General features: G+C 43.6%; 1 protein-coding gene across 7 annotated transcripts in view; it reads right to left on the reverse strand.

Annotated features, from left to right (window-relative positions):
* Window positions 1–21,069, reverse strand: part of syne1a (spectrin repeat containing, nuclear envelope 1a) — a 132,539-nt gene that overhangs the window by 27,573 nt on the left and 83,897 nt on the right. For 6 of the 7 annotated variants that reach the window (XM_056405840.1, XM_056405836.1, XM_056405839.1 and 3 more), the window contains exons 79-104: window positions 20,686–21,023; window positions 20,446–20,590; window positions 19,904–20,122; window positions 18,236–18,522; window positions 17,739–17,904; window positions 17,468–17,623; window positions 16,925–17,077; window positions 16,188–16,370; window positions 15,835–15,972; window positions 15,332–15,517; window positions 14,491–14,613; window positions 14,113–14,295; window positions 13,046–13,189; window positions 10,384–10,614; window positions 8,243–8,383; window positions 6,852–6,965; window positions 6,278–6,439; window positions 5,613–5,807; window positions 5,306–5,479; window positions 2,696–2,887; window positions 1,785–1,916; window positions 1,465–1,565; window positions 1,162–1,312; window positions 783–911; window positions 481–654; window positions 41–256 (exon numbers count right to left, since the gene is read on the reverse strand). In XM_056405840.1, the coding sequence (XP_056261815.1) occupies window positions 41–256; window positions 481–654; window positions 783–911; window positions 1,162–1,312; window positions 1,465–1,565; window positions 1,785–1,916; window positions 2,696–2,887; window positions 5,306–5,479; window positions 5,613–5,807; window positions 6,278–6,439; window positions 6,852–6,965; window positions 8,243–8,383; window positions 10,384–10,614; window positions 13,046–13,189; window positions 14,113–14,295; window positions 14,491–14,613; window positions 15,332–15,517; window positions 15,835–15,972; window positions 16,188–16,370; window positions 16,925–17,077; window positions 17,468–17,623; window positions 17,739–17,904; window positions 18,236–18,522; window positions 19,904–20,122; window positions 20,446–20,590; window positions 20,686–21,023 (4,533 nt within the window). The remainder of the gene's footprint in view (window positions 1–40; window positions 257–480; window positions 655–782; window positions 912–1,161; window positions 1,313–1,464; window positions 1,566–1,784; window positions 1,917–2,695; window positions 2,888–5,305; window positions 5,480–5,612; window positions 5,808–6,277; window positions 6,440–6,851; window positions 6,966–8,242; window positions 8,384–10,383; window positions 10,615–13,045; window positions 13,190–14,112; window positions 14,296–14,490; window positions 14,614–15,331; window positions 15,518–15,834; window positions 15,973–16,187; window positions 16,371–16,924; window positions 17,078–17,467; window positions 17,624–17,738; window positions 17,905–18,235; window positions 18,523–19,903; window positions 20,123–20,445; window positions 20,591–20,685; window positions 21,024–21,069) is intronic. The other variant, XM_056405842.1, reaches the window with a different exon arrangement.

Raw genomic sequence — 21,069 nt, forward strand, 5'->3', positions numbered from 1 at the left:
GCCCTAACATTAACAAAATGCAACAGTCTAGCTTTCACACCTGGAAAGTTGAGTGCTCCTGCAGCCTGTCCCGCATGCTGTCGCAGTGCTGCTCCAGGGTGGAGTCCAGCAGGCCCATCCTCTCCTGCAGGCCCTCCAGGGTATCCTCCATCAGAGCTTGCTCCTCTCCTCCACACAGCCGGCCTGCTCCTCCACCCAGCAGATCTCTGCACTGGTTCACCTCCCTGGTCATCTCCTTCAGTTGCTTATTCAGACCCTGAGCAGAAGAGTTGAGGTCAGTAACACAGCAAGTTTATTGTATCCATGAGAGTTTTGATTTTGCGGTCTGCTTATGCAAACCCATTGTGTAACAACAATCTCTGTTAACAGTGTTACTACAGTTCACCGGTATTGGTAGCATACATGTAATTATATATCATTTCATTTTGCTGTGATTCATATGTTTAAATTTCTGTGATCAGTGTGTTTGTATCCTCTCACCTCAAGATTTGTGAGATGTGTCTCTGTATCTTCAGACAGCAGCACAGGACCAGAGAGCAGCTGATTCTCAGCGGCATCCAGCCAGGAGGAGGCTGCTGAAACCGCTGCATACATGTCCTGCTGGACTGTCACCCCTGCTAAAGACGCTGCCAGTTTACTGTCACCGCCCGCTGCCTGTGAGGAGGAACAAATAACATTCACTCAGTACATTGAAAGCTGTCAGTAAGACATTCTTGATTAAAGACACAGCAGTGCCAGGGACACTATAAACGCAAGAAGCAGAGATTAAATGAATGCGTCACCTCTTGGGCGATTCTTTCCAGAGTCTGGCTGCAGGTCTCAAACAAAGCTCTGGGAGAGTGAGAGTCCTGGCTGCCGGACTCACCTCTAAACACCATGCTGGGACTGGACAGACGGGACCGGTGGAGGACCTGCGCAAAAGAGTGAAATATGAGACATATGAGGGTCAGTCATGCAGCAAACATAACAATGAAAGTGTGAAATTACATCAGAGGAAAAAACAAAAAGTACCAACAGAATGCACATTAGCCTTAAGTAATGAGTTGAAGACAACTCAGGACGTAGCTCAAATTGAACTGGAACAACACAATGTCACACAAAACAAATTTCAACGCAGAAAATCATAAATCCATAAATCGAAAATGTGCATGGCATCTGTACCGGACTAAGTTGGTCCTGTTCCAGGGTGTTGAGGGAGAGCTGCAGCTTTGTGCTCTGATCTTTATTCAGGTTTTCCCACCGCTGTCTCAGTTGCTCCAAAGGAGACAACGTCTCCGTCTCCAGCAACACCCCCCCTGGGATGGACATCTCACTGTGGGAGGGAGAGGGGCGTTTTGTCATAACAATCTAATCTGCTCCCTGGAGCATTATTTTACCAGCAAATTCCAGTGTAATTAAATGTTCATGCTTGTGGAAAGGACAAGAAAATAAGGTTGACAAAAGTAAAGAGAGGTGAACAAGTACCTGTCCCCATTGGGTGTGGTCTGATGGTTGAGTAACTCTTCCCCGACACTTGCTACAGACTTGAGCAGCTTCCTCTGTTCAGCTACTTGCTCCTGCAGCTCCTAGAAAACACAGACCTTAAATTAGATTTATCTATAAAAGAATCAACCTTTCTGTTGGCAAGTGATTTAATTATCTTGCAAAAGTGCACTTGTTTTGCATGTCAGCACTACAAATTAAACTGATTTAATCTGAAAATGACAGGCATATGATACTCCAGGCAATGAAAGCAGAGCGGTGCATTTCCATACGAAGCACATTAATGTTCAGCTTCCTCTCACCCTCTGTCGAAGCAGGTTGTCGTGGTGCTGCTGTGTGCGTGTTGAACGGGCCTGAGACAGCCAATCCTGGACGTTAGGACTCTGGGACAGAGATGAGTCTGGTTCGCTGTCCTCCTGTTCCTGCAATGACCCCTGGAAGACAGACAGAGGGACTTCAACAAAAGCATTAAAAAGAGAGAAAAGGACAGAATTTTTGTTTTTCTTTCTGATGAAGCAGCAGTTCCTTCTGAGTTTGGTGCATATATAAACTATATCTACTTAATGATGTCCATTTCATTAACTGAAGTCCAGCTGAGATGTCAGCTACACCTGAGGAAATTATTTAACTAAATAAAATCCTATTTAAAAAACGTATCATACTCAGATTGCTGTCAGCGTTTCTGATTGGCTCAAACAGCTTCTGTAGTTTCTTTGTTTTGTAGAGTGATTTAGTGGCTTAGGAATGTCACTATTTATCAAAAGAGCATGTTGAGAATACAATGGATTTCCTTTCAGGGAAATTAACTCTGTTTTTCTCAAATTGGATTCAAACCACAAAGCAAAAAGGTCAAAATGCTGTGTCATCAGAAACACACCTGGTGCAGTACATTTAGTGTTAGCATGTGATGAGGTAGCACCCTTTTGTCTGGTGTCTAAGGGCCTATTGTGAGACACACAGGCTCTTGTTGTCCCATAGTGGAAAACACTGGACTTTTATGAAGGAGCATGCCATGACCTTTAGTGTTTGCATAATGCTACCATTGATGCTGTAACCAATGCAACATAATGCAGCACAGCACAACAAAAATGACAGAGGCAGGGAGGAAGGAGAAGCATGGAACATGGAGGGGTAGGGAACTGAAGGCACGGAGCAGGAGAGGACAAGAACTTAGATGGTGAGGAAACGAAACACACATGACCTCTTATCTCACCTGTATGTCAACCTGTTTGTCCTGCAGCATCTGCTGCAGCTCCATCAGGCTGTCTTTGAGGGAGCGCAGTTTGAAGGTGAGTTGCTCCGCCTCTCCCTTGGTCTCCGCCCGGCCCTCCAACAGCAAACTCTCGCTGTGGACGGACAGCTCTGATAGATACGACACCTTCTGCTCAATCTCAAACAGCATATTCTGGAAAAGTAAGAGCGCAAGGCAAATTCAGAAATTTTTTTTTTTCCTACTCAACAGGAAACCAGCAACAGTTTCTAGATCCAGACATAACTACCACTGGTTTGCTTATGCCAGAGATCCTAACAAAATGTGTTATAACTGCACACAGATGTGTAATCACACCATGTGCGGTGCAAGCAAATATATTTCTTGACAACTCAAAGCTCAGGGGGTTTAGAGGGTTCTTCATAGTGTCAACTGTATGCAAGCAGCACTCTTCAGTAGTGTACTAATCCTCTCCTTATCTCACTCCTCTATAGATCTTATTGATTATTTCATCAGTTCTCATACTCTTTTTTAAAGCTCACTATATGTTTCTCTTTAAATTATTTCCCACAGACTTCACTCACACTCCTCCTACATTTCTTTAGAAGAGAAACAAGAGTAAAAGGGGCCCTCCCTTTCCTTGTCCAGACTGTGTGTGAAAAGTGGTAGAATTGTATGGATGTGGAAAAGAGCGGGATTAAGACTGTATCCCCTTTATTCACTCAGGGCTACAAGGGCCCTTGGTAGCCCTCCACAGAGAATTTTCCACAACAATGCAGAGAGCCTCATAAAACTCTTTTCCTTCTATTCAGAGTTGTCACTGTGTCATTTGGTGGGAAGGTTGTCTCTACACTTTGTTACTACAAAAAGCCTCCCTAAGGCATTTCTAACTTAAATCCAAAAATGTCTCTTCTTCTCTTTTGGCCCAGGATCATACAGTAGTCACAAGTTTTTGCTTTAAACTTTTAACTGACACAACTTCAAGAAAGGTGGAGTTTGCTTCATACGGCAACACAATGTGTGTCCAATAGTTTAGACTCGGCTTGATTAAGCAGTGCTCAATGAGAGACTGTGTTTAAGAGGTTTCTGAGCAGTTTACAGTGCAAGGATTTTCTTTTCGTTTAGGTGTTTAAATGGACAGTCTGTGGTTGTTTAGTGAATAGTTAACAGCAGCTAACAAACTAAAATCAGCCAATAAATAAATCTACTATCCCACTTACTGCAACTATCCTGACTATCCAAACGCAGAGACCACATTCATCAGATAAAACATTTAAATGAAAACTTGTTTTAAATCATTATTTAACCAAAGCCATTTATATTTTATAATCTTCTTATTCTTTTCATTCATGGATTTTTACTGCTCTCCCCAGCCTCAACTACTCCACATCAGTTTCTTCCCTTTCTCTCACCTCATCTGTCTAACCTCATATCGTTTCTCACATCTTGCCCTTTCATGTGGATCTGTTCTGTAAAACTCTACACTCGCAGACACTTTTTACCCCCCTGGAAATGAGGATCCACATGGGCTGGACCTTTAGACCTGAGCTCGACAGGAGCCATATGTGAGCTATAATCAGCTTAGTGTCTCCCAGCTGCTAGAAACACACACACTTTAAACGCTGATTTTTCCTTTGCCTGAGCCACAGACCTGGTATTATTTCTGCTGAGAGGCCAATTATTAACATCAGTTTTGGTCCTCAAGAGTTCAGGTCATATATTTACACAAAAACACTTGTTTTTAGCCTCTTTAAGTCTGACACTAGTTTAAGTCTGAAACTATCTAATCTAAAATTAATACTCCAGTGCAAAATCAATCAAAGTTCATATATAGGTATGGACATTTGTCAGTGACAGAATGGAGACACTATCACCAAAAAATCAAACTAACTTTTTCAAACAACCAAGACATTGTTTTGTGATCAAAATCACTGAAACAGGAACATTATTTACTGCTTCAAAGACCTGAACAAAGCCTTTACAAGGACACATGATTGTGGATCAGTGACCACCACTGCCATTTAGCCCTGGATCCTGATTACCCCCCATGTGATTTTACCATAGAAACAGCAGAAGAATGTTTGAGGACCTAGTGAGGAGGGTGATCACAGAGGGATACGGGGTCAGACCATAATCCTAATTTAGGGTCTGACCCTAAAGTGTCAATTGATTGGACATTATTGGGCTCTTACTCTGCTGTGTTTGTGTGCCACATTCAGTGAAATTTCTGTAAATATCTTTTGGTTTTTGAGGATGAACTGAACAGTTGATGCATGACCAAAATAGTAACAGTAATATAATACCAAGGGAATTAATCTTAATAGGCTCTATTCCTGGAACAGTGAAGCAGCCAGATACTTCACTTTAGCCTTTGATAGCTCCCCCTTGATAAAAAAAATGACTTATGGACTTTCATACTGAGCCTGGGGCACTAGTAGGAACTCAAAAGTTTTCCATGACTGTGTGAGTTGAGGAAAAGTTTAAAACATCTGCACATAAGGGGAGCAACAAGCTGCTCTATCTACGATGGGCAAAACTGTCATCATTTGGAATCTAAATAAACCAATTTCAGTCAGTCCAGCCTTTGACAATATCAAAAAATATCAGTCTCACCTGACAGTCAATGAGCTGCTCCTCCATGTCCATGTCTTCGTTTTGGGGCTGAAGCGCAGAGCTGAGAGTGGCACGAGTGCTGAGCAGCCAGTGGTCGAGCTCCTCAGCCTCGCTGTGGTATCGCTGCAGCGCCTGTTCCTGTCGCTGCTCCTCTAGCTGTTCACTTAGTCTCTCCTGCAGTGGTCAATATGAAATGTTGGATACCACTAGTATTCATGAATATACACGAGATCACAAGGCAAATGAGGAGAATTTTTGAGAAATGAAAGTGTGTGAATATGATCTTTCCTAGTGTTCTAGCACCCACCTCCAGCAGCTGCCGTTTCCCCGAAGCCTTCATTCGAATGGTGGCCATCCTCTCTCCCAGTACAGTAAGAGTAGACTGGAGCGCCAGTTGGTCACCGGCCTCCCCATCACTGTCACTGTCTGCCAGTTCCTCAGAGAAACATGTCTGTAACTCACCGATCTCTTCCTGCAGCATCAGGATCTCGTCCATCAGAGCCTGGACAAACAGAGATCAAAAAGGTGTGAGAGGTGAAATAAAGAGAATGGACTAAAAAAGAAAAAAGAGATTGTTGAAGGAACGGAAGAAGAGACTGGAAAGAACAGTGGCAATAGAAGGTTTGTCCGAACTGCCTGACAGTAGTGTTACAATAAGGAACTGTATCGGCCGTCGCTGTGAAGTTGGCATAGCAACGGAGAACTGTGCCATGCAGTCTGTGCAGCCATTGCACAGGCTGGTGCAATATTAAACCCCTCAATCATTCTCTGTTCTCACTGAGCAGGCTCGTTTCTTGTCATTTTTGTCTCTTCAACAAAAGATGTTTCCTGTCTGCCTTACAATTTACACTTCACATGTACTACTACTTTACCGCACTCCACCCCTCCTCTCCCTTTCTCTAACCCACACACATGAGCACAACTTCCCCATATCTCCAGACGTCTGTCCCCCCCTCCCTCACTCTCTCTCACCTGGTGTGCAGCCATCTGGCTCTCGGGGCTCTTGTTGGGCTCCAGGCCCTCGTTGAGCGCCCCCTCGATGGACTCCATCTTGGTGGAAATGGACTGGAGGGACTCCTGATAGTGCTGCTGCCGCTCCAGAGCCTCATACAGACTCTTCTGCTTCTCGCTGATCTGTGGCAGGAGAGGAGGGGTGGAAGGAGAGACAGAAAGCAACAAATGAACAATGGCAAAAATTAGATGGCAGTAATAAAAGTCTGCTGCAGTATTGCTTCTGTTTGTGTCGTGGTGCTACAAATACACCCCCCCACCCCCCATCCCCCACCCGATTTTGGTACAGTCCACAATAGAGCCTAAAAACTCAAGATTTCCTTCAAACTCCACTGTGAATGGTGTTTGTGAGATTTAAAACATTAACAGTAAGCTGTAAAGGCATGTGAACAGTATGGGCAACTGTTAGGTAGAACTGAACCAGTTCTGATGCTGTGATTTCTTCTACAAATGGCATACTGCGTCTACTGTATGGAATAGTAGCGATTTTAACTTTGTTTTTAATTATTTCATTTTAGCAGCTGATGTGACATACCACATTCTTAAGTGTTTCCCAGGATCTCTGCAGGTCATCCAGGTTAGCAGCGCTGGTCTCCATGGATGGGTCGTACAGCTCCTGGAGGGGTGCTCGGCTCAAGGCGCCTCGACCCTGTGACGCAACATCATGGTCAGTGTGGGTTTCATTAGTGTACAGTATATTCGCGTTTCTCACATTAACTGAGGAGGTCTGCTGGTTCTGACGTGTCCCGAACAATGAAATTCGACTGGAACATTTAAATAAAGTAAGCCAACATCTGCTGTGCATACATTACACAACTGTACATACATGGAGTAATAGATTATCCACTTTAAAACATAAACTAATGTAGGCATTTGAATCTGTTTTAATTCTGTAATTGAAATCCGCACATCAGTGAGTTAATAGTTATGGTAGTTCTTGGTTATGGTACCTCAGGAAACCCACAAGCTCAAATACTTCCACAGAACCATTATGGACCAAAATTTAAAAGTAGCAAGCACTGCCTATGAGTTGTGAGTTACATCTGTTTTGTTTTTTGTGGAAATTCTCACAGCAGGTTATAGTCCCATGGGATTAGTCCCATTATATTTTCCTTCTATAACTCCCCATCTGCCCCACACTCTGCCTTTGATCTTATTGATTTTTGTCTTCTTTCAACAGTTACTCTCACTGACACATCACAAGACAGAAGTACTGTATTTAGATTTCACAATAATAGCTCCACAACAACCATGACCCTCTGTGTTTCTCCCAGAACAAAGTGCTGCTGTTTCACTGCTGCATCATTCTAAGTAACAGATTACACAAGAAAAGCTACTTTATAATAACTTGGCTATATTCAGAAAATGACACACTCCCATTCTGATCTCAGCGAAAAAAAGCAAGTGGCAAACAAATTTGTCTTCAGCAAAGTAAATCTGCAAACATAAGGCTGAGAAAGAGGGAAAGCAGCGGGCAGCACAGCAACTCAAATATCCATTGTGTCGACAGTGGTGATGAAAGGGAGGTCATGCTTTGGTGTTGGGAATCAGGTGGTGGCCTTGGGATGGGATCGGGTGGCAAAGTTTGCATGTCCATCTTTACAAGTTATTCAGCCACATATTCAGTCTTACAATCTGATCGTTATTGAAACAATCAAAATCTTCAGATGCAGACTCGCTTGTTTCTTTAATCTGCAACATCTTAAAATTAAATGCAAATAGAAACTACACACAGTAAAATGGTCTCATCCCGATGGCAGCATTTAATACTAAATATCTGGCTGAGGTGGAAGTTTTTTTTGCATTTTTTTTTTTCCGGTGTAACATGTAAAATGGACAGAGGTGTGGCCGTAGGGCCAGGTCAGGTGATGCTGGAGAGCTTTGGAGGCGACCGTGGGTGCAGGGGCGGGGGGGGGTTTGCAGTACCTGGTTAAGAGGAGCATCAGCGTTAGCCCCTGGGGAGGGGGAGCGGCAGGCAGGGGGAGAGGAGACCTCGCTGTTGGTACCCTCCTCCCCTGACTCCTCCGTCACAGGGGAGAGGAGTGTGTGGCAGCGGCCGGCTGTCATCTGACCGCACATATACACACGGCACATCAAACACACACACATCAAAGAAGCAGGGGGAGGAAAAGGAGGAGGGCCACCGAACAGAAAACAGGCAGATAAAAGGAGAGAGGAGACAGAGAGAGAAAAATGAAGAGAGAGAGGAAGACAGAGCATAAAAATTAATGGGGGAGTGCAGGTTAGGCAGATTACAGTGAGCACACTGCTGATTAATTAGACAGTGAGTAATCAAATAACACAGAGAGGAGACGCATTTGATCACATTACTCTTATTGACATAAAACACTGCAACCATAGCACACACATCGCCATAGCACAGCATTAAGGAGACTGCTAATGTTTGTGCTAATGGACAAACACTGGATTCCACTGGCAGTGAAAGAGCCAACTTTTTACAGGATTCATCAGGGGGAAAGAATGGCCATTACCAGGAAGTCAAAATCACACATACACTAAGTACACATACAGTGATTGCTCACACCACACACACACCCATGCATACCGATGAGTTGCAGTTTCAGAACCACAGTCATTTCCTTTCCATTGCAGACACATTTCCCTTGTAAGTAGTATCCAGCCATCATCCATATAACAGGCAAGTTTGAATCTTTTCTCAGATATGCATAAGCAAAATAAAAAAATAACATTATGAGTACGTTCAAAGTGTAAAAGACACTATATCAGCAGTAGGAGTGTAATGGAAATCCCCAGGAGTATCAAGCCCAAACTTACACAAAGCATAACTAAAGCATAGCATAGCTAACAGAGACTGGGACTAGAGAATACAGCAGCAGCAGCAGCTGTCATAGAAGCAGCACAGTTGTCTGTGTTCCTGCATGCTTCAGTAGAGAGGCACAGCTGAAATGTGAGCCAAACCCTACTGGGCTGCTTTTTGGCAGTTAATGCAGAGCTTGGCCGACTGACTCGGGACCTTGTTATATTTGGAGGAGTTTTTCGCGGGCTTTATGATGCAATGCAATGCAACGAAGAGCATAAACACACCGGCATGGGTGGGAAACTTTTACATAGTGGAGATTATTTTGAGACTGAGCAGTGAGTGCACCAACTATGCTGGAAAACAAATCAAGGATATCAGCAGTCCCAGCAACCTATTTATGCCACACACACAGGTTTATCATGCTCTCACACACAAACACACACGCATGCAGTAATATCCTGTTTCCTGGCCTGACTGAACACACCACAAACAGCAGTAACAGGGCCAGGAATGGAAGAAAACTGATTCAGAAAGAGAGCCAAAGAATGGAAGAGAAGAGACGGTAGCGGGTTGGTTACTTATGTGCGAACACTGAAGAGAAGTGAACGATCAAGCTTAGGATGACATAGTACAGTAGCAAGTAGACAGATTCAGGCTAATATGAAGCAAAATGAAGTGACACAGCCTAGTATCAGTGCAGTAATGCACAGGAGGAGACTGCCAGAATAGTAACACTTGAGGTAAAGGGAAGATGAGGGGGAAGAAAAAGCTTGTTATTTTTGTCCGATATGAAAATAAGACACAGAAAGAAAGAGAAGCAGAGAAACAGGATAATAATAGAGATTAAAAAAACTATTCTGAACCTGGAATTATTGCATCCTGCATTCCAAATTAGCCAAAATGCAATCCAAGGGGCCCATATATTGGAGAATGTTTATACTGTTGTACTGATATAACTTTGTACACTGTTACTGAGGTAATAAGAGCTGCTGGCCTAACCTTGTCATAACTGTCAGCCTCAGACATCCTCTAATTTGGGACAACTGTAAGCTAATTACATTATTTCAAAAGGAACTGTATACACCCTCTAGAAACCAAAAATAGGACCCGTGGGACCCCTGTAATCCACTTTGAGAACCAGTGGTCTGGACAGAAAAGGGAAATAGAGGCTACACATGTAAATACACACAAATATGGGCCACACCAGCACATAGTCATGCAGTGTGTGCCATGTGTGAGGCGCTGTGTGATTGTGTGTGTGACCAAAAAAGGCTTTGCCACTCACCATGACTACAGAGGGGTGTGCTGGAAGCTGCTTGGTGGCAGCGGCGGTGGCGGTTGCCACGGCACTGGGCAGCTCCTCATCACTCAGCTCATCCATGCCATCCGATAGGCCATCCACCTCACTGACCGTCAGCAGCATGGTGGCGTGTTTGGCCTTGACCGTCAGCATCTTACACTTGGAGTGGAGCGAGGCGATCTGCTCCTGGTAGCCACGGATCTTCTGGGCCAACTCCTGTCAAAACATCCCCCCCAAACAGAAAACACCACCGCCCCCGGGGTCAGGAGAGTGTGGTTCAGTCCACAATGGAAGATCAATAGTTCCTGGCTAAACAAGATCCTGAAAAAAAGGGGGTTGGCCGAGTTGGTTCAGCGTTGAATGTGGTGCCGGTATGAGAGGAGTAAGTGGAGCGGACGCATTCTCTTCACTCCCCGGTCTCTCGCTTTTGGCTTCACAGTGTGTAAGCGCAGAAAGAGAATAGCACTGCCTGACTCTCTCTCTCTCTTTTTTCAGTCTCTCTCTCTTCTATATCTCGGAGCCAATCAGAGCAGCACAGAGGCGGGTGACTCAGATCACCGGTGAAGCCAGCAGACGGGACGTTTGGTTGAGAGAGAGACCCTTGCAGAAATAGTTCAAAATCCCTCAGACACTCCCTCTCGTACACATACACAAATGGTGAGGAAAAACAGGAAGTGATCTCACTGCCTGCACCCCCCTTCCTCTGCCTGACACTTCCCTCCTCCGCCAATCCTGGGGACAGATTCCTTTCAACAAAAGAGAGCTGCAAGGAGAGAGGGAGTGTTTATGGGGGGAAGAATGACAGAGATGGTGTCAAATTACAGCTATGGTATGAGCCGGCAGGCCGGGTTCAGCTCCTCCTTCCCTCCTCCTCCTTCTACTCCCTCTGTCCCGCAGATGGTCAATGCACTGATAATCAGGTCATGTGACTAACTGGGCCAGTGGAGTCGCAGCTATCTGCTCAGCTTAGAGATCAAACTCAGACATGAACACACTGCCATGTCAAGCCGCTCGGCAGCGATGGAGAGATTGCAGTAACAAGAAAAATTCCCTAAGTACTGGAAGTAGATGAAATCTGCCAGAACCACAAAGGTGAAGTTAAAATGTAATAAATGTGTTTCCTGTGGGGAGATTTGATCTGTTCCTCTGCAGGTCTTTGCCGCTACCACACACCCCCCTCCTCCTCTCCACATGGGAGATCAAACACACTTACTCAGCAGAGTAAAACTGCGACAGAAAGCACAGGTCTTAAATGACGCAGGTGAAAAATCCTCTGATAACCTCCACTGCATCAAACAGGAATCTATGCAGATTATATTTACTTGCACCATCAGAAAAAGGAGGAACGTGCGTGAGTTGTGCTTGTTGAGAGTCACAACAATAATACTCTCACAGATTTATTGTATGGCAGGATTTCTGTCAAAGTGTCAAAAAGGAAATAAATAGAAGATATTTATTCTGGGATTTCTGGTAGTTACATAGAAAACATTAATTAATTGCCCGTAGTTTGCATTTCAAATCAAGATGTTGGGGAAAACGTTGAGCAATGAAGGCAAACAAAAAAGTATAAAACTGCATAAAAGTGATACTGAACTGATGATTTTGCCGCTTTCAACTACTCTTAACGGCTGACTAACTAAATGACTAAACCGCAGTATGACTCAATCATCAGGGCTGCCCAAAACTACTTTTAAGATATACTGTATATTTCCTGCCGCCTCAACTTCTGTTTTTATTCTATTTTACACTCTTACATGCACATGAAATATCTAATGACTCAAGCTGTCTGTTCTCACTCTTAGCTCTTTGATGTTGAACAAAGATGACCACATTAGAAAAGCCATTCAAGACATAATCAGCATTTTCATTGTCTTTAATGTCAAATGAGTGAGCTTTAAGGCAAAGGAAAACTAGAATATAGTAGGAGTTCTAAAAAAAAAAAAACCCCACTGTTATTCTTGTCTGTTTAAGACTCTGGTTTGCTCATATACAGTCAAACTACTGAAGCTCTTATGGTCCTTGTTGATTTGCTGTTATTTCATGAGCTGTTTTGTCACGACAAGCTTTGCATTCTGTGAAATAAAAACTATTTCAGCAGATAAAAACCCACAGTATAAATCCTCAAGTGTTATGTTGTTCACAGTTCAGGCTAGGCCCCTGAGCTTCAGTTAGAGGAAATCTTCAAGCTACAGCACGCCACAGAGATATTCTAGATAATAGTGTACTTACAACTTTGAGGCGACAGTTTGGGGAAGGCCACTTTCTTGTTTCCTGTTTCAGCATGACAAAGCTGAGTCCATATAGAAATAGTTTTCCAGGATTGGTCTCAAGGGAAATGAGTTGCTTGTACAGCGGCCTGGCTGAAGGTGTTGGGGTGAACTGCAATGCAGTCCTCATTGCCTAACATCAGTGGCTGAATTCACTAATACTATTATAGCTGAATGGGAGAAAATCCCTCCAGCCAGGCTCCAAAATCTTGTGGAGAGCCTTATCAGAAGAGTGAGGGCTTTCATAGCAGCATATTGATGCCCACAGTTGTGTAATGACATGAAAAAATTCACATAGAGTATTGCTGCAAAGCTGGAGTGTCCTCATACTTATATATAGTTTAATACATTTCAGGGACAAAGTGTGTGTCCTCTCTCACCTCATGGTGTTGTATTTGAGCCTGAAGTTCCTGTATGTTATTGGTGGAGACGGGCCGGTCCTGAATGATACGATGGGCTTCCTCTATTAATCTCTGGAGGTTCCTCACTTCCTGTTCATACTGTTCATACTGCACCACAGCTTCCTGGGAAAGAAGAAGCATATCAAGGTAAGGCAGAAGCTGCATCTTATGGAAAATCATCTTAAAATGTGATTATATTATGGATCCCCTGGGCAGATCAAACATCAGTGTCACCAGATGTCAGATAAGTGAAGTAATATCTCCCGCTCTCTATGTCCCAATGCTACCATGTTACTGATTCCTATATGCACCATATCTCTCATTGAGTGTGTTCACATGTATATTCTAGTCTGGCTTTTATTAGAACAGGATAAACATGCAGTATGGTCAAAGATATAAAATCCTACATGTTATCAGAGATTTGATGATATTGTGTGCAACAAGCTACATTTTCTGTTCATTGTGGACTTCTGTAGTTTGTGTATGCTACATTTCCATAACACTCAGAATATTCTGGTTATTGTCCTTAAGATATGAATACTTATACAAGCTGCCTGACTCAAATATGAGCCTGAGCCAAAACACTGTGAACACATACAGATTCATTTAAATCTTCCAAGAAAAAAAAAAAAAGCTAAGATGCTTTAAGTGTCTGTCCTCCGAATAGTGTCTGAAGGTCAGCTGATTCTTCCTCTAACAGCTAATCTTCACTACAATGAGCTTAAAAGCAAACTCAACCCAGAACCAAAGGATTTGAGGATAACGCTGGTCTGATGGGGGCTAAAAGAAAAACACAGACATTCCTAAGGAGGCCTGTTGGGACACTACAGCAGGATTCAGAGAATCCACTTGAGCAAGTGACAAAATAAAAGATAACTCTTCTCACAGGGGAACAAATGATTCTCTGTACAGCTCCACTGCTCAGAGGCAACTGTCTGCTACTTTCTACTGAGGATTTTCAGGTCTGCACTATGTAACTTGACAGATAAGGAAGCAATATGGGACAACTACTTATCAGCATTTGTAATATGAAGACTGCCCTCTACCTGCAGGATGTTGCACTGCTGGATGGTAGTATGCTGCAGTTGGCTGGCCTCTTGCTGCAGAGTCTGAGCTGTACGGCAGATAGGCAGACTGGCCACTACCTCCTCTGGTAGCCGGAGGGCGCTCTGACACTGTTGTACCGCCACCACCTGCTGCTTGAAGCCCTCCATTTCCACCAACAGACGCTTATAAAGGAATGAAAGGGGGATGTTAGAGAGTGAGGAGGAATGAATGGGTGGGTGATAAAGCAATACTGTGTTCAGAAAAGCTACTTTTAAGATGCAAGTTGTTTGTGGGTGTCCTATTGCAACTGAAGTCATTCGCTGTGTGAGTGTCTTAGAGCGGAAGACACAGAAAGCATTTTAAATGTGTGTGTCTACCTGTCTCTGTGTGAGCTGCTCTCTGAGGCTGAGTCTGTTCAGGTCAGGGGAGGCAAGTGTGACCTGGATCTGGTCCACAGATGAATGGAGGCTCTTTACTTCGGCCTCCAGACGCAACATGTCCTGAGGACAAACACAGACAGATAAAACAAATCAAAGGACAGTACATGCGGGAGTGGGAGCAGCTTGGAGAGTGTGTATCATAAAAATACAATGTAGCTTCTACACACGGGAGGTAAAAGTGGCTTTTAAAAAACTATTATTGGAAATGTGGACCTGCTTCCAGCAACAGATATCTAAATCAGTTTACAAAGGTATTTTTCCATTCACTTTGAGCTATGAATAGAAAGCTAGGTATGCCTTTCAAACAAAGCTCTTCATCTTTTAATTGACCTAGATGTGTTTCATGTGAAAGACACCAAGAAAAAACTCAAACTGACAGGAGGAGTTGTAAACAGATTCCCAACACACAATCATACAGGCAATAATCAGCAGCAGACTGTCATCTGGGTAGCAGCTGTATGGAAATCAGATTAGTGTAACAGATTACTGCTGCACAAATTAAAACAGTTTATTCCATAATGATGGTGTAATAATTCTGCAATGACCATAAGGGGGCACTGTTGTGTTGTGGTTGTGGTGTATGTGACTCACTCTGGAGGGTTGTGCGCCTCTTGTTAAGCACCAATACGTCTGGATTTATGACATAAAATTAGCTGCTGCTCTTGAGAATCTTAATTAATGAAGATAATTTGATCAGAGTGCCATCAAATGATTTTGAGGTAAAGCGATTTTGATATCTAATTCCTGTAACGCTCGCCTGAAAGCGAATGACGTTTACCTTTGCTGCGTCCTGCAGACTCTGGAGGCGAGTCTTGGCAGTTTGCTGCAGCTCCTCAGTACGTCTGCTGAGGTGTGTCACCTGCTGGCTCCACCCCTCCAACTGCAACACCTCCCCCAGCTGCCCCTCTCTCTCCCCCATGGCCTCCAAGTCGCCATGGAGACCGCGGCACTCCCGCAGCAACGCCTGTCACCATAGGAACATAAATTACAAGTCAAAGAGAGAAGCCTTTTTTTTTCATTGAGCAATTATACCAATTAAGTCCGGCCACACACTGTACAGTACATGACACTTCACATGAAATCAAACAAGTGTGTGAGTCTAATTAGCTGCAAATTAGTGAGGTATCTTTATATCTAATAGGCTAATGAGGGAAATAGCAGTATTTATTTTTGTAGAAATAAATTATATGTAAAAATAAATATAAACTGTATGTGGACCCAGTTTTATACACAGGACAACAGAAGTATTAATACACTGGTCTGTGGCTCATTAAGACTCACCTGATGTGCTCGAATTTGTTCCTGCAGCTGGGAAGCAGAGCTCCAGATGATATTACCGGTCACCAGAGCTTCGGCCTTTTCTGTCCAGCCCAATATGAACGCCTTCATACCTTGATATTCCTCCACCTGTCTCTCTGCCTGCTCATACGTGAAAAACCAAGGCCAAAACAATACAATAATTAATGCCTAAGGAAAATGAATGAGATACCATACGTTCTCAAACAATCACCTGATATTGATAAATCCCTATAAATCCTGACAATGATATAAATCATATATATATTTGTTTTTCATTCATACAAGCAATGCTGCGAAAGTGTCTTCGTCTTTGGTGAACTGACTGGACATCTCACCTTCTTGAGTCTGTTGGCTCTGTCCTGGACCTGCTGTGTCGTGTGCCGCTGTACCTCTGTCAGTTTGGCCACAGCATCCCCCAGCTGCTTACACAGCAGAGGGTTCTGCTCTCCAAACTCCTGCACTGCTACTCCTAACTCCACCAGAGAGCGACAACAGGATTCACACTCTTCACAAAGAGCCTGGAGAGGAGAGGAGATTAAGAAGGTGAGGCACAAAGGGAGGAGAAAGGAGAAGTGAGGTGGAGAAAGATTAACGAAAAAATAATCTAGGAGCAGGGTAAAACTGAAAAGGCGACACATTGTGCCTACCAGCACCTCGAAAACTCAATAAACATCTGTAATCTATACAACAGCCAAAGTTTAAAGGCAACATGTTGTGGTTTAACGGGAGATCAGTGGTTAATTAGTGAGCTTCAGAGGTGCTGGTAGGCGGATTAGTTCAAAAAATGAAAACTAAACTATTCTTTCAGCTACACAGGCTTTGTGGGTCTACAGATGGGCAGGGGAGTGAGACGAAGAAAAAAGTTGGGGCAACACGAAGGGAGAACAGGAGGGAAGGGGCTCAGACTCCCATCTGGAATACTCCTCTCCAAAGTGGGTCACTGTTGATGGCAGAATTCAGTTCATGCCATTCCAACTCTAACACACTCATTAACCTCAACATCTGCAAAATGAATAGCCAATTTAACAGGGGTTAATTGCTTGCTAATTAGTCAGTCTGTCTGGTTGATTACTTTGGTCTCTTCTTTGGCCTCCTCCAGGTCGGCACTCTTGTCTTCCAATTTCAGAGCGATGGTCTTCAGCTTTGCCTCGATGTCCTGGAGTCGGGAGCTGAAGTCCTCTTTCACATCCCTGGTCTGCTGCACCTCCCTTTCCCTCGCCTGGACCTGAAGCATATGGCAGGAACACACACATTTCACTTTGCTGTAACATAAGCCTTTTAGCAAGACTAAATGGTTATGAAAGAGCCCTGCAGCAGGGACGCACCAGACAGTGTAGCACAACACATCAACACATATAAGAGAGTGTAAACTTTACACTGGTGCAAACAGTACATTTACCTAACAGGAAATACTTTTAATTATCATTTTAAACTGTTCAGTTTTTAAAAATATAAAAAATATAAAATATACATGCAATGCAGCCCTTAACACAACAAACACAACATCTGGCCATTTATGCACAGTATTTGATTACAAACCTACTCAACATCTATGTGACAGTCCTAACTACTTAATAAAGCTACCACATTTAACAAAATGATAAAGAGAGGTCACCTGGTCTTCAGCTGAGCCCAAAGCCAGAGCCACCTCAGCCAACTGCATGCTGAGCTCAGAGGGCAGACCAGCCTGGAGGTCCTGGTACTTAGACTGCTGCAGCTCTGTCATGCGCTCCACACTCTGACGTCTGCTGATGACTTCACCATGTGCAGTCTAAAACACACAAAACATCAGAGGATGTACTGCAAATCACAGTCTTTTCCGTTATATGACATGATAACATATTTATGGATTTTTTTGGTGTCAATGTGTACATGTAGTGGCCGACCTCTAGCTCTTGAAGCAGTGAATCCAGGTCTGCAGTTGGACTCAGCAATAAGCCACGAGTGTCCTGGATCCATCCTTTGACCAACCCCAGCTCCTTTTCAACCTCCTCTCTTTCCCTCAACTCCTGGTGTACCTGGGCCCTGCTCGCCCGCACCCGCAACACAAGACTAGACAAGACACAGTGGTAAAAAAATGACAACATGTCCCTGTCCGTGATATAATGATATGTAACTTGTAGGAAAATAAAGTACAATAAAACTGACTTTCTTGCACAAAAAACAAAAAGCAAAAACTTAAATAAAACCTAAAGTGAACAAGAATCAATTTGAATCAAGAAAAAAATATATATAATTACATAACATCAATTAACAAAAGCTTCTTGTGATGAGTTTAAATATGATTCTCCTGTTAAAAGCAATCAACATACATTTTCAATTCACATAAAGTCATGTGTTAAATCCTGGTTGGCAGGAGCAGCCACAGCACTGGGTCACTCACCTGTCATATTGCTCCTGCATGCTTCTGATCTCTTGCAAGCATGGCGTCTCCTCGTGTCCATTCTCCGTCTTTTTCTCCATCACCTCCTTCTGCTCCTCCTCTCCTCTGAGGCTGCGGGTGTGTTGCCTGAGCAGGGCCAGGATGGACTGCTCCCTCTCCACCTCCTGGCTGAAGGAGTCATGGTACTCTAGGAGGTTCTGAAGTGCCGTCCTCGTGGCAGCTTTCTCAACCGTGCTGTCTGGGACACGACTGTGGAGGTCTTCGGACACAGAGCGCACCTTCTCCATCTGAGGGCCGGAGAAGTGTGTGTACAAGGATTAAGGTTCAGTTGATACAGCATACGTATGCTACATAGTTAACCGATAATCCATGAGAAATTGGAAGATTACTCCAGTACACTGGTATATCTGTGTTGACTGAGTAGTTTACTCTGTGGAGTGTTTTTGACCTCTGTTAGCACTATGGAGCAATTCCCAATTTGTTTGTATGGTGCATGTATACGTGCTTGACAGCATACAAATTCCTCCCTCCAGTATCACATTGTTCCATTTGTCGACAGCTGATGGCAGTAACATGCAGGAAGTATAGCAACGCACCCACAAAGGCTGTGAAGCTGGTAAACATGAATGTAAACAATGTTGAATTAAAAAAAAAAAAAATCAATATCAACTTTGTTTTATGAGGAAAGAAACATTTTATTTAGACCTCACAAATACACAAAATGCATTTGGTGAGACACACTGAGCAAGATTACTCCACAGGGCACCTTTAAGTTTTACTCCAACTTCTCCATTTGACTGAAAGGTGTCATTTGAATATCATTATGCTACTGAAAGACATCAAGACATCTATCCCAGAGATCTACCATGTGGTGTTCACAGAGGCTTTGTTTCTGTGGATGAATTGTCACTAATCACCTGGATGGGGGCACCCAGAGCAGTGATTGTAATGGGGGCTGGGATACACACAAGATGATTAAAGGGATTTTTTTTCATGTGAAATACTGGATATTTTAATCTCTTTAACCTCTAAAAATCCTTAATTTAAAAGAATATGAAACTGAAAATGACTTTTCTCTATTAATCTTTCACAGTCCTGCCTAAACTATACAGCACTCTCTGTGAGAGAAAAAACCCAAGTCCAGAGACTCAGATGTAGAGAATGACATCATGTCCAGTTGAACAAAGGGACCATTGAAAACCAGTGGACAACAGGAATGTGCCACATATGAGGAAGTGACCATTCCTTACAGTTTGACCTCATTTCCTTTTTAGGAGCAGTGCTTTGTGAGAACTCTTGGGAACAGACAGCATTCACAGTCGAAATAGGTTGAAAGGCGGGAAAACGTTTCACATGACACAGTGTTTTGGCAGGAGGAAACAACTGGCCTGAAGCCTGGAGTTACATCACAGCACACCAACTGGTATTCAGCTGTTGCTGCATTTGACCTAAATCTGCAGAGGCAAGAGCAATTTGGTAGATTTGTGTGTTTTGTCAGCTATAAATGCCAGGGTGAGTATAAACAGTTTCATCAGTAACTAACTGCATGAACTGAAGCGCCCTCACCACACACACGCACACGCACACGCACACACACACGCACACACACACACACACACACACACACACACACACACACACACACACACACACGTCATCTTCTCTTACCTTCTCTGTGAAGTTCCTCCACTCCCTGGCGGTATCCTCCAGCGCCCTCTCCTGAGCTCGGGCCACACTGCGGAGCCTAGTCCACCGTTGCCATAGCGACGACACAGAGTGGCTGGTAACACTTTTGCTGGACTCAGAGATGATCTGCTCCAACTCTGTTGCATTTTCTTTCAGAGCGTTTAGAGGCAATTCCAGCAGGTCGATGTGAGCCACCAGAGACTACAGTTAAAAGACGAAAAAAGACACACAGAAGTCGATTCACTAACATATTCTTCTGAAACATGTATATCATGGGGAACTAAGACTCTCCCCTAAAAGTTCCAACTTCACAGACACACAAGCAACAAGGAATAATGCATAAATGCTCAACTGTTTAAATATTAATGTGCATCTGCTGCCATGACAAGAACAAATGTTTGAGATTTAGTATAAAAGCCATTAGGGAGACAGCACATGAACATTAGACGATTTCTATAAATATCTAATAACCCTTGACTACAGCATCTGTGTTTTCTGTGCGTACAGTAAAACAGTGACCCCACCTTGTATCTCTGACATTTGTCCTCTGCCTGCTGGACGCTGGTAGCTTTAGCTGTGGTGAACATGGCCATCTTGCTCTCTGCGTCATTCATCTGTTCAACCAGTGTCTCTCTCTCATGTGTGAAGGAGCTCCATAGAGCTATACACCTGAGAAAATTATACAAATTACAAACTGCTCCATTTGGCTCCACATATTGTACAAACATGAACAATAGTGGACATATGAATGCATTAACACACACCTCTGCAACACTTCTCTACAAGCATCCAGTTGATGTTTGACTTCTGTGTTTCTCATCTGCACTGTCTCAACCTTTTCTCTGAGTCCACTCATCACTCCTGGTTCCATAAAATTCACCAGCAGAGGATCCAAAGCCCTCAGCTCCTCTAAACCAGCTGTGAAGCTCTCTTCCTGGGCTGAAATCTCTTCCAGGTCCCGCACACAGTCTGCCTGGTTCTCCAGCTCCACCCCTGAGCTGGCCCTCTGGAGCAAAACCGCAGCAGACTCCAGCCATTTCTGCATGGACTGCAGAGATAAGTGGTGCCTCTGGACGAGGGAAAGAGCTTCATCCAGAGCCAGCTAGAATATGTGGAAGGTGATTTTATTAACTTCAGTTTTTGCTCCT

The sequence above is a fragment of the Seriola aureovittata genome, chromosome 19, assembly GCF_021018895.1.
Source record: "Seriola aureovittata isolate HTS-2021-v1 ecotype China chromosome 19, ASM2101889v1, whole genome shotgun sequence".
Taxonomy (NCBI): Eukaryota; Metazoa; Chordata; class Actinopteri; order Carangiformes; family Carangidae; genus Seriola; species Seriola aureovittata.